At 40.8% G+C, this 14,103-nt stretch overlaps 1 protein-coding gene across 48 annotated transcripts in view; it reads right to left on the bottom strand.

The window, feature by feature from the left end:
• The window catches only part of LOC110349357 (uncharacterized), a 43,248-nt gene that overhangs the window by 16,067 nt on the left and 13,078 nt on the right, over positions 1 to 14,103 (bottom strand). For 28 of the 48 annotated variants that reach the window (XR_015452252.1, XR_015452248.1, XR_015452254.1 and 25 more), the window contains one exon: positions 12,734 to 12,834. The exons of 14 other annotated variants lie outside the window; for them this stretch is intronic. Coding sequence is in view for 12 of the 34 variants with exons in the window: in XM_021258879.2 (XP_021114538.1) it covers positions 12,734 to 12,813 (80 nt within the window). In the remaining 22 variants the exon portion in view is untranslated. Of the gene's footprint in view, positions 1 to 7; positions 308 to 12,733; positions 12,835 to 13,541; positions 13,638 to 14,103 lie in introns of those variants that run through there. 6 more of the 48 variants (XR_015452258.1, XM_021258876.2, XM_021258862.2 and 3 more) reach the window with 2 other exon arrangements.

Below are 14,103 nucleotides of genomic sequence, written 5' to 3' on the forward strand. Positions count from 1 at the left end.
TACCCACCTCTCCTCTCCTCGGGCTCTAGGACCAACCCTGAGAAGAGCACAGGAGCCCAGACACGTCTGGGAGTGAAAGGGAGAGCCCCCTCCTTTTGCAGACAGAGGGGTATCTGTGTGTGACATCATGTCTTAGGGGGCTTTATGACAGGGTGGCCTCTTTACCCTTAGCCAGAGCAGACTGTCAGCTACCTCAGAGGGGCTGGAAATCCCCACCAGTCAGAGGTAGCACCTCCATGTAGGGTACCTCCTTGGTTCAGTTCCTACCACCAGTGCTGACTGAGCAGCTGCACAATGCCAAGCTGTCCTGTAGACACAAAGACACCAAGGTGTTTAAGATTCAGTCTTGTTGCGTAATTCCAGAAGCATTTCTGATTCAAAAACAAGAACAGAGCCTAACAGCATCTGAGTGTCATTCATTTATCCATTCATTCAGCCAGTGTCTGCTGAGCCTTTGTTTGGGGCCAGGTAAAATGCTGAGGGGATGGAAAAGCAAACAGGACACTGAGCCGGACCTTGAGGAGCATGAGATGGCCCTGACTCAAGACAGTAACTTCTATCTCCTTGAAATTACTGTAAATGTAACCAAGTAATAATTGTGTATCTACACTCTGAAAAGAAACCAGAGTATCTATGGGTGGTTAAAAATGAGGGGAGGGGCCAGGGATTTAGCTCAGTGGTGTTGCACCTGCCTTGCAAGTACAGGGTCCTGAGTTTGAGCCCCGGTACAAAAACAAAAGCAAAAACTGAGGGGTGCCTTAGTTTCATGTGGATATAATGGGATAAATCATATTTTGGAGATGGTCTCTATATATTTAAAAGATAAAATGCATTTCAAGTAGGTTCTTTCACCTCAGTGGAATTAAAAGCAATCGCTAACAAAAAATTCCCTGGAAAAATCTCCAAATATTTTGAAACTAGACAACACACCTTTAAATGACATATGAATGAAATAAAAAGTCAAAAGAAAGGTTAGAAAAATATTTACATGGAATGAAAATTTTAAAAATCAAAATAATTTTGGGGGCTCATGAAATACATAGAAATTTATAGCACCGAATACCTATATTAGAAAATAAAGGCCTCAAATCATTGACCTCATTTTCTACTTTAAAAAACTAAAAATTGAATATCAAAGAAAAACCAAAATATGCCCCAAAAAGGAAATTAAAAAGCTCATAGTGGAAACAAATGAAATAGAAAAATAACAGAGAAAAATCAATTAAACTAAGGTTAAGTTTTATGATATCAACAAAATGTATAATCCTCTGGGTAGACTGGATCAGGAAAAAAGAAGACACAAATGATCAGTATCAATAATGATAACAGACATTGATACAGGCTATAGATATTTAAAATGATAAGGACATATTATGAACAATATTATGCCAGTAAGTTTGACAACACAGATGATAGTGGACAAAACTCCTAAAACACACAAAATACCAAGGTTTATGCAGGACTAACCCCATATCTTCTAAAAACACTGAATTCAATTAACTTTCCCACAAAGAAATCTTCAAGCCCACATGGCTTCATTAGTAAATTCTACCAAACTTTTACAAAAGAAATAATACCAATCCTATATAAAAACTGCTAGAAATGGGAGGGAACATATTCCAAAACCAAACAAGGATGATAAAGAAAACTACAGACAGACATCCCTCATACCATGGGTGCAAATATTATTTAATAACAAAATGTTATCAAATTGAAACCAACAACACATGAAAAGGATAAAACATCATTAGCAGTGGAGTTTCCCTCCAGGAATGCAAGATTTGTTCAACCAATCAATGAAAACCAACCAATGAAATTTGTCATATTAATAATGGAGGGCCAGGGATTTAGCTCAGTGGCACTGCACCTGCCTTACAGGCGCAAGGTCCTGAGTTCGATTCCCCAGTACTGAAAATAAATAAATAAATGGAAAAAGAAAAACCATATAGTCATCTTAATAGGACAAAAATACATTTGACAAAAGCAACATCTATTCCTGGAAAAAAAAATTTAAACTCTCAACAAAGTAGTAGATGGGAGTATCTTCAACCTGATGGGGGCACCAATGAAAAACCTATAGTAGCTAACAACACAGCCGGTGATTGAAGTATTGCATGTTTTCTCCACGAAATTCAGTAATAAGGAACAGACATCTGTCTTGATCAATCTACACAACATTGTCCTGGAGCTCCAGCCAGCAATCCAAGTTAAAGAAAGAGAAGTAAAAGACAGAATGGAAGGGAAGATGTAAAACTGTATTTGCAAACATGATTGTTTATACAATCCTATGGGATCATCCAAAAAGCTACTAGTATTTAGCAAGGTTAAAGGATACAAGATTACTATATAAAAACTAATTCTAAACTAAGCATGGTGCTGCATGCCTATAATTCCAGCACTCAGGGAGACTGAGGCAGAAGGATCACAAGTTCAAGCCCAGACTGGGCAACTTAGTAAGACTTTGTGTCAAAAAAAAAAAAAAAGTTGGGGATGTAGCACAATGCAAAACCCTGGGTTCAATCCCCATTACTGCATTTTAAAACAACAAAAAAACACCGGGGTGTGGTGGCACAGGCCTGTAATCACAGCACTCCGGAGGCTGAGGCAGGAGGATTGCTGCAATTCAAGGCTAGCCTGGGCTACATAGCGAGTTCAGGGCCAGTCTGAACTACAAAGCAAGACTCTGCCTCAAAAAAAAAAAATTCTACTTCTACACATTATCAATAAATAATTGGAAACTAAAAAGTTTTAAAAGCACCAATAATAGCATCCAAAATATAAATAATTATTTAAAAAGTCTGCCAAAAGATGTCTATCCCTCCCCCAAGTGATACATACTTTCAATGTAGTTGCAATAAATTCCAACAAATTTACTTTTGATGAAATCAATAGGTTGTTTCTAAAATTCTTATGGAAATACAAAAGACCTAGAATAGCCAAACAACTTTGAAAAATAAGAATAAATATGAGCAGTAATCAAAATAATGTGACATTGCTGGTATTAAGATAGATCAGTGGAACAGAACAAGAGAAAGAACAGTCCAGGAAGAATAAATGGCTCTGTTCATATGGGAAAAATAGTCTTTGATTTCTATCTCAAACCATATATGAAAATTAACTCAAAACTGATCATAGAGCCAGGTGTGATGGCGCACAGCACACCTGTGATCACAGCAGTCTGGGAGGCTGAGGCTGTAGGGTCCCAAGTTCATACCCGGCCTGGGGTACAGACAGGGAGAGATGAGAAAAAGAGATTACAAAAGGGACTGAGGAAAACTTGGGGGTGATACATTCATTCTCTTAAAATTGTGGCAATGGACTCACAGGTGTGTAACATGCTAAAAGTATCAGACTGTACGCATTAAACAGGTGTAATTTGTTGGCTGCCAACTATGTATCAATAAAGCTGTTTTAACAGTAAAGCTACACGAACCACTCTGTCTTCTCTTTTGGGTCAAAACCATTTTCACAGGCACTAATGTAATCTCTAAAAGAAGCTATCTTAATTCCCAACAGGGAACAAATATTTCTCTAGGAGGAGAGAGGAGGCCACCTGTGGAAAGACATGGCAGTGCACAGACAGATGTCAGCACAACAGCTCAGCAGAGGTCTGCTCTGCCATAGTTGAGCCAAAAGTGGGAGAAAAATAGAAATCTTCGGCTTCATGTCATCAACAACATTCAAGAGGACGTTGTATCTGTGAAACTAGGGCAGATGGTAGCAAAACTATAACTGTATAGGACAACAACCAAAATGTAAAGTCAACAGTTTAATAGCAGGCTGGATAGTACAAAAAACCCCACCTGAATGGGTGAATTATATGAGAAGACCATTTTGCAGAAAAAAAGGTGAAGAATGGAAATGATGGAAAAGGTATGAGAGTTATGGAGCCCAAATCTAGAAGATTAAATTGAATACATAAGAATATCTAGAGGAAGAGAGTTGAGAGAGAAGAAATAGTAAAAGGAATATACCCTGAAGGGAAGAAAGCCTTCACTTTTTAGAACAAATGCTTTAAAATTAACATGAAGCAAAAACAACACAAAGGATCTTGTATGTATAAACATCCTAAAGAGCTTTTTGTTGTTATTGGCTGGGGGTGGGGGGAGTCATTTCATTTTGTTTTGTGGTCCTGGGGATTTTACACAGGGCACTTAACCACCAAGCTATACCCTCAGCCCTTTTCATTTTGAGGGTTTTGCTAAGTTTCCTAAGTTTCCCAGGCTTGGCTCAAACTTGTGATTCTCCTGTCTCAGTCTCTAACATGCTGGAATAACATATATATATATATGTTACTTTGGGAGAGGTTTTCTGAATTTTAAGAATAAAGAAAGTATTAAGGCAGGAAAAAATAGGTTACTTAAAAATAATAAAGAATCAGAATGGCCTCAGCATTACCACATGAAATACTTAATGTCCACTTAATAATACAGTAGTAATACAGTGAAGTAATGTTCTAAACAATATGAGAAAAAGCCACTGTGACTCAAGAATTCTATGCTGAGCTAAGCCAGCTTTCAGCGTCAGGACAACAGAAGGGTTCCTGGAAGCCACCAGGTCCAGACATCAGCCTGCCACCTGTGTACAGTCCCTCTCCTACCCCAAACCACAGAGATAAAAGAAATAAAGGAAAGTCCATCTTAGTAACAAATCCATAACAGCGCTGTAACAAGTGGTGCCCTTGTTGAACCAGAAGCTGTGTGGAACTCAAAAAGGGAAGCCAAATAGGATGAGGCTGAGAGAGGAAATCAAGTGCAAAATACAAGCGGGACAGACTCGCCGTGGAAGGCAGAGGACCTCTCTGATTGTTCATCTGAGTGACCGATCTGGGAAGGAACCCTGGCTATCAGGATGACTGCGTGGGATTTATGTGAAACAGAAAGATGCCTGAATTCCTCTCTTTCTCCATCTGTGACAAGCAGACAAAATTCGATGCACACCCCCCCGCAAGGTGAGAGCAACAAACACGGGAATCCTTGGCCAGAGAAGTGTTGGATGAGTAGCAACACCCAGCAGAATCGAGGGGGCGCCAGTGCCCCCAAGTCTAACCACTAGCAGTCCACCATGTCTTATCCTGACTCGACATAGACTAATGGCACTCCAAAGGAAATAAAAGCTTTCAAGGAGAATCTATTAGAAAATCTCAAATACAGACCTGAGCACTGAGTCAGAACTAGTCAAACACTGGAAGACAACCAATACCAGGAAAGAGAGGCAACAAACTGTATAAACAAAGAACTAATGACTAAAGAGTTAATAGAGCAGATGATAGGAGACTTTAAGTAAATACTGATAGAGAAGTGCTATACAATAAGACAGGCTCTTGCCTTGCCTCCATTTCTTTTTTTTTCCAGAGAATGTTTTGTTTTGGAAATGTAAGTTTGTGCTGCTGGGCTCCTGCCCTATGCTTTGTGGCTGTTTGAACTGTGTAACCTTTCAGGAATGTTCTGTTAAGCTCTGTCCAATCACAACAAGGTTCTGTTAAGCTCCACCTCCTCTCAGGAATGTTCTGTAGCTCCGCCCCCTGCTTCAGTGAGCATGCTCACCTACCCTATAGATCCCTATAGAGGCTCTCATTTCTGGTAAAGCACTCAGGCTCCTCTGAGCCCACCGGGGTCTTGCCAGCGTAATAAAGGTTTTTTTCTCCACCTTTTCTACTGACCATTGGATTCTTGAGTCTTCAAATGATGAGAGCTGTGACCCGGAGCTGCCACATTGAGTGGTAAAGCTCAGCTGTGCCTCAGAGCTGTGGCACTTGGCTGCAGCACTGAGCTGTAACACTGGCTATAGCCCTGAGCTGCTCTGCTCTGCCACAATACCACCCAAAGGCAAGAGGATATCGCATAATGAAATGTGAATTGCCCATTAGGGAAAAGAAACAAGTCGCTTGCATGGAAATAAAAATGTGGCTGGTGGGCCAGGGATTTAGCTCAGTGGTTATGCTGCCTGTCTCAAAAGCACAAGATCCAGAGTTCTATCCCCAGTAACAACAACAACAACAACAAAAAATTACAGAAAATTGTGACTGGTGAAATGGGAGCCCAAGTTAGGCCTTTTGAAGATTTCAAGTTTCAGCTATGAGGAAGTAGCTGGTATTGGACTTATCCTCCCACCATAAAAACAGGATAAAACATATATAACAACTATATATAAAGAGCAATCAGTGCAGGGCTGTGGTTCTTGAGAAGTGAGCCCTATATTCACCCAGATTTTCTCCCAGGGGGATCTTCCACAGTTCGGCCTGGGGAAGGAAAACCCAAGGTAAAGACCAGCTTAATGCAGATAGGAGGTAGAAACTGGAGTTTAAGGTTGCTAGTGTGACTGGGACTTGAAAGGAAGGGACTGCATGAAGGAAGCCCTAGGTAAGAAGCTTTAACGTCTTCATAAAGATCCTCCTCAGGCAGGCATAGTGTCGAACACCTATAACCCCAGTAACTTGGGAGACTGAGACAGCTGGATTGCAAGTCTGAGGCCAGTCTGGAAAATTTGGTCAGACATGCCTCAAATAAAAAAAATTTTAAAAAGACGTTTGGGGATACAACTCAGTGGTAAAGCACTTGTGTGAGGCCCCGATTCCATCCCCAGTAACATGCACACGCACACAAATGCAGAAAACAGCTTCAGGGAGCTGAGAGTTGACAGGGAAATTCAGCTGTAAGTTCTTGGGAGATGATGGAGACTGGTCAGAGCAGAGGAATCTTGATGCATAGTCCGGGAATTCAGTGAAGATTCTAGCAAAGCATCATCCTAAGATTAAAGACTGTACTCCAGAAGTGTGGGCAAAACTACAATAAGTCAGCAGACTGAGGCCTGAACTCAAGCCTCAAAGCCTGCTGAAACTTATCTACAACTTATTGTCCATGTTGTCCAGCTTATAATTAAGCAACTAAACATTAAAAGAAGCAAGAAAAGCTGGGGATTTAGCTCAGTGGTTCTGGCGCCTGTCTTGCAAGCACATGGTCCTGAGTTCGATTCCCAGTATCCCCCACCCAAAAAAAAAGAAGCAGGAAAAACCAAATGAGAACTGAGAGATAAAACAGTCAACTGAAGAAGACTCAGGGATAATCTAGATATTAGAGTTAACAGATAAGGACTTTAAGATAACTATGAATTATAAATTGAAGGAAATATTTAAAAAATAGACAACAATAGGTAAAGAGATAAAGTGTTTCAGCAGAGCATTAGAATCTAAAAAGTCAAACAGACATTCTGATAGGCAACCCCTACTACAGCCCCTAATAACCCACACTTTCTGGTATTCATGCCCTTGTGGAATCCTCACCTTTTGAGGGTGGTCTGGATTGACTGACTCCCTTTAGCCATTATTTCTAAAATAAGATTATGATTGTGGCTTCCATGTTGGATACACTCTAGCGCCCCCCCCCCCCCGGCCCGCCCTTGCCATTGGGGAAAACAGCTGCCTCACACGGTCTCTTGTCTCATGAATGGAGTAATGCTCTCAGCCCAGGAGTGAGTTATCTCTGGAGTGAGAGCCTCATGAAAGGATAACTTTAGTTCCTTTTCTCCACTGGATGCACTCGCTTGCCCTTCTGCTTCAGCTATGAGTGACACAGTCTGGACACTCCTCAGGTGCCAACATCATGCTCTTGGATGTCCCAGCCTTCAGAACTATATGCCAAATAAATTTCTCCTATTTATAAATTCCTAGTCTGTGTTATTCTGTGATGGCAAAAGATAAGAGACTAAGACATCAGCCACGAGAGAAATGCAATGTAAAACCACAATGCGCCCTACACAGTAGCACCTCAGTTCACAAACCTACTTTGTTCTACGATTTTGGAAAACATGGCCACATTTGCGTTTGTATGGGAAAGATGTCCGCACTCCTGTTTGTTACCTGATGCAGGTTTGCAAACAAAAATTTTGCCTCACATCTCTATTTGCAAACCAAATTGTTTGTGAGCCAAGGTACCACTGTGTACACCTAGCAGAATAGCCAAAGTAAGGTTGCTGCCCAAAATGCAGAAGAGTATGTGGAGAAACTAAATCACTCACACACTGCTGATGGGAACTGTAAAATGGCACAGTTGTGGAAAACAGTTTGGCAGTTTCTTAAACAACTAACTATGCAACAATCATATAACCCAGCATTGCAGAAATGAAGATTTATGTTAACACGAAAGACAAACTTTTTTTCAGTATTGGAGATTGAACCTAGGACCCTGCACACGCTAGGCAAGTGCTTTACCAGTGAGCTATATCCCCACCCCTTTTTATTTTTTTATTGTAATTTTGAGACAGGGTCTTACTGAGTTTCTTAGGCCAGCCTCAAGCTTGTGATCCTCCTGCTTCAGCCTCCTGAGTAGTTGAGATTACAGGCATACACCATACAAATTTTTATAGCAGTTTGCTTATTTATTTATTTTGAGACAGGGTTTCTATATAGTTCAGACTGGCCTTGAACTCTCTACACAGCCCAGACTGGCCTCGAACTCACAGTGATCTTCCTGCCTCAGCCTCCTGAGTGCTGGGATTAAAGGCCTGTACCACCACACCCAGCTATTGAGGTTTATTTTTAACAAACCCAAACTGAAACAACCAGGGAGTACTTCAAGGGTGAATGGTTAAATAACTATGATACATTCATAGTGTGGAACATCCCTCAGAAATAAAAAGGAAGAAATATAATGATTTGATAACTTAGATAAACTTCAAAAAACATGCCAAGTGCGAATAAAAAGCTTATCCAAAAGTTTACATACTCTACAATTCCATTTATATATCATTCTTAAAATGACAAAATTATAGAAATGAGTCCCCTTGTCAGAGACTAAGAGGGGATGGGGGAAAGAGAATGCACGTAATGTAACACAGCAAAACTGCTAATAGTTACTTTCTTTTCCCAGTGGGGACTGGAAAGAAAAGGGTAAATATGAGGCAATGTGTGGCTCTGCATCTGAGACCTGATGGGTACTTTTTAGCTCCCCATCCCCCTCCTGGCTTCTCTTTGCGTGTTGGGGCCCTAAGAGCCCGTATGTCACTGGATTCACAGTGATCCTCTTCGCCTCTTAGGTTGCCTCAGGAAGAAAGATGCAAATAGACATTGGCCATCCTAGGCAGGGGAGCTTTAAACCGAGGGTACCCCACCACCACCACCACCCTGTGTCAGCATATCCCACCCACTGAGGCTTAGGCAGGAGGGTTATGAGTTCAAGGGCAGCCTAGGAAATTTAGCAAGACCATGTCTCAAAATAAGAAATAAAAAAAGGCTGTTGATGTAGCTCAGCGCAAGGCACTGAGTTCAATCCCCAGGACCACCAAAATAAATAACTAAATAAACCTGGGGTCAAAATTGGAATGGCAATAGTGAGGGATGGAACAGAAGAACACAACTGGAATAAGAAATTCTGGGATGTACTTCTTACTTCATTAACAACTACACAAGTCCCTCAAATGCTGAAGGCTTCAAATTCACCCCAACTTAACATTCACCAGCATCAAGGACAGTGACAAGAGGGGTCTAGGTAAGTGGTTAGCTCTCTCTCTCTCTCTCTCTTTCTCTCCAGTACTAGGAATTGATCCCAGGGCCTTCACACTGAGCTCGAGTCTTGATAAATTGCTCATGCTAGGTCTGAACTTATTGATCCTCTTGCCTCAGCCTCCCTTAGTGCTGGGATTACAGGTGTGCACCACCACACCCAGCTGTAGGTGGTTAGCTCCTATCCTCTCTCTGGAGCACTACCCCTCACCAAAATAGTAATGTTCTTTGCTACAGAAAATCGACATTTCTCAATTGTGGGTAAAATGTGCATAAAAGCACCTTTGGAAATCTCTATTTGTATTAATCCATAATCACCATGTAAGTAACAAACAGGAGACTTAAGATGCAAACACAGTTTCATATACTCCAACCGTCTTCCCTGACAAAGACTAACAACCTTCATTGGCTCTTGGTCACTAGGATCTACTCTGTGTAAAACATACAGACTGAGTCTAAAGAAAGTTCCCATAATCCAATTAGTAAAGAAAGGAAAGGAGGGCTGGGGATTTAGCTCAGTGGTTCTGCCACCTGCCTCGCAAGTGCAAGGTCCCAAGTTCGATCCCTGGTACCAAAAAAATAAGTAAAAAATATATATTACATCGCCTCTAATTTTATGGAAGATATTTTCTGTTACTGGGCTGTTCTTTCCAATTTTCTAAAGCCACTATTTTTAATAAGGACACAGATGGTTTTGCTGCCTGCCTGCCAAGCGCAAGGACCCGAGTTCAATCCCGGGTACCAAAAAAATAAGTAAAAAGTATATACTACCTCACCTCTAATTTTATGGAAGATATTTTCTGTTACTGGGCTGTTCTTTCCAATTTTCTAAAACCACTATTTTTAATAAGGACACAGATGTTTTCGCCGCCTGCCTGGCAAGCGCAAGGACCCGAGTTCAATCCCCGGTACCAAAAAAAACCAAAAATAGGGACACAGGGATTTTTATTTTTTAAGGCAACGAGAATAAGAAGGGATCGGTAACTAAAATACACTGAACTTTACACGTTTGCAAAGCCCTCAGAGGCCTCTCCCCAACAGTGGCTTATAGTCTTAACTTGGGTATCAGAAAATTTATCCTTCACTCATTTTAAGTGTATTCAACTCAATGAATTTTAGTATATGTTTAAAATTCTATCATCACAAACCAATTTTAGAGCATTTCCTTCAATCCAAACCCTCGTACCTATTATAGTCACTTCTATTTCCACTCTCAGATTCTGACAACCATTAATCTACTTTGCATAAGATTTGTCTTTTCTGAATCCTTCATATATGGGAATAATATGTATAATATGTATTGTGCCTAGGTTCTTTCACCCAGCACATTTTCACTATGGTTAGAGTACTCCTTTGCGGAGATATTTTGTTTATCCATCAGTCAGCTGTCGCCCATGAGGGGTTTCCATGCCCCCTTATTCCAGGTGCTGGGGTTCTGAAGCCCTGGACCTGGAGCATGCTAAGCAAACAATGAGCTACAGCCCCAGCACCTCTTGGTCTGCTATTGTAAGTAGTATTTCTATGAACTCTGACACAATTCTCCATGTGCGACAAATGTTTTCATTTTTTCTGGGTAGATACCTAGGATTGGAAATGTTACATCATATACAAATGTATGTTTAACTTTTTAAGAAACTTTTGTTTCATTTTGTTTTTGGAGGCAAGGCTTCCCTTAGTAGTTCAAGCTGGCCCTGAACTCACTATTCAGCCCAGCCTGGCCTCAAACTCACAGTGATCCTCCTGCCTCAGCCTCCCCAGTGCTGGGATCACAGGTGTTCATCATCATGTCTGGCTCTTTTTAAGAAACTTTTAAAGAGACTGTTTTCCAAAATGGCTACACCATTTTACACTCCCACTAGCAAAGTACAGTGGACCTTTGACTTATGAATTCAGTTGGTTCCTGAGGGCTGGTTGTAACTCAAGTTAACTGTAAGTCAATACAGCTGAGATCTGGATGTTTACCTGGTACACACTATAGATAACAAGAGGTAGATGAATCTTCCATTAACCTAATTAACCCAAGTTGTTCCTATGTCAGGCTGGTCATAACTTGAGGGTCCACTGTATGGGAGTTTCAATCCCCCTACATCCTTGCCAACACTGAATGGTGTCTATCTCTTATTTTAACCATTGTAGTGGGTCAGAAATGGTATGTTCTGTATGAATTTATTTTGTTTTTTGGTACCGGGAATAGAACTCAGGAGCTTGAGCTTGCCAGGCAGGCACGGTGCCACTGAGCTACATCCCCAGCCCGTGTATGAATTTCCTTTTTTTTTTTTTTTGGTACCAGGGATTGAACTGGGGTCCTTCCACTTGGGAGCCAGGCGGCAGAACCACTGAGCTAAATCCCCAGCTCCTGTACGAATTTCTTAATGATTGATTGCATGAGTCTCTTTTCATGCACTTACTGTACTGGTTATTTGTGCATTTTCTTTGGAGAATGGTTATTCAAATTCTTTGTCCACTAGAAAAAAGGATTTGTTTTCAGAGAAGTTTGAGGCTCAAAGCCAAACTGAGCAGAAAGTACAGAGTACCCATATGCCCCTGTTGCACACACTCATAGCTCCGGAAACCATCTGCCTCCCGCACCAGAATGGTACATTAGTTCCAGTCAGTGGATCTTCACGGAGCTGGGTGTGGTAGTACAAACTTGTAACCCTAGCACTCAGGAGACTGAGGCAGGAGGATCGCCTCGAGTTCGAGGCCAGCCTGGGCTACATAGTGAGTCCAAGGCCAGCCTGAACTACATAGTTAAACCCTGTCTCAAAAAAAGGATCTTCGCGGGCACATCATTGTTTCCCAAAGTCTATAGTTTACTTTAAGGTTCACTCTTGGAGCTGTATAATCTATGGGTTGTGACTGTGTATAATGATGTATCTATCATTAGAGTATCATACAGAGTAGTTTCACTGCCCTAAAAAATACCCTGTGCTCCATCTTTTCATCCCCCACCCCAGCCCATGGGCTCTGTGAACACTGATCTTTTTCACTGTCTTTCAGTTTGCCTTTTCCAGAATGTGACATAGTGAGACTCATACAGTACAACCTTTTCTGGCTATATTCTTCTATTTAGCAATATGCATTTAAGGTTTGTCCATGTCTTTTCTTGTCTTAATAGCACATTCCTAGTGCTGAATTATAATTCAAGCCTAGTCTGGGCAACCCAGCAACTTGGCAAGATGCTGCCTTAAAAAAATCCACTAACTGGATATAACAGTTTATTTATCCATTTACCTATTGAAGGACATCTTGGCTGCTTTCAAGTTGTGACATTTCTCAATAGTTGCTATAAACATCCATGTGCAGGTAACCATATAGACATCAATTTTCAGCTCCTTTGGATAAACACACAGTAGTGTAAGTGCTGACAGTGTATGTTTAATTATCTTCCAAAGGAAGATACTTGTAATTCCAATATTAATGAGAGTTCCTGTTGCTCTGTGCTCATCAGCATTCAGTGTTGTCACCTTTACTCCCTTCCCCCTCCCATTTTTTTGTTTGAGACAGGGTCTTGCTATGGAGTCCAGGCTGACCTCAAACTTGGAATCCTCCTGCCTCAGCCTCCCAAGTACTGGGATTACAGGCATGCACCCCCACTCCTGGCTTTCCTGTTTTCTAATTGGGCTACGTGTCTTTTTATTATTGAGTGTAGTAAAAGTCTTATATAGTCTAGATATAAGTTCTGTATGAAATACGTGATTTGTAAATTCCTCCTCCCAGTCTGTGGGCTGTCTTAGACACCATTTTTTTCGTTTGGTTTGGTTTTTTGGTTTTTTTGGCACTGGGGATCAAACTCTGGACTTTGTGCTTTCGAGGTAGGTGCCAGCACCACTGAGCTAAATCTCCAGCCCCTTAGGCACCGCTTTTTTTTCAATGAAAAGGAATTTTACAATACTAATCTCGTGATAGTGATTACTTCTGGAGGGGGAAAGGAAATGGATCACTTTAGAATTACAAAGGGCCACATAGGTGCTGTAAGAAATAGATCATAAATTTTGGAGCTAGTTTCCTGGGTTTCAACCCAATGCTGTTAATAACTTACTTTCTCTGTGTCTCAGTTTTTTCATCTGTAAAATGTATAATACTTGTAAAATGGGTATAATACTTGTCTCACAGGTGTGTTGCCAAGTTACTATGCCTAAAGAACTTAAAACAGTGGCAATTAGAGTCATTGTACACTTCACCTTATTACTTCTAAAATTAGTAGGAGGTTCAAAAGTTTCCACTTATGCTTTGCAATTCATATATACAGCCATATCATCTAACAACAAGGATATGTTCTGAGAAATGTTATTATTAGGCAAATTTGTCATTGTATGGCCATCACAGAGTATACTTACAATAACCTAGATGATATAGCCCCCTAGGCTATATGATACAACCTATCACTACTAAGCTACAAACCTGTATGACATGTTACTGAATTCTGTAGGCAACTGCAATACAATGAAGTATTTATGTATATAAAAATTAAACACATCTAAATATAGAAAAAGTACAGTAAAATATGGTAAAAAAGATTTTTTAAATGAGATGGGTGTGGTGAGGCATGACTGTAATCCCAGCACTCAGGAGGCTGAGGCAGGGGGATCTAAAGTTCAAGG

Source organism: Heterocephalus glaber, unplaced genomic scaffold, assembly GCF_053883595.1.
Source record: "Heterocephalus glaber isolate CG9 unplaced genomic scaffold, H.glaber_assembly_v1.0 deba00001444, whole genome shotgun sequence".
Lineage (NCBI taxonomy): Eukaryota > Metazoa > Chordata > Mammalia > Rodentia > Bathyergidae > Heterocephalus > Heterocephalus glaber.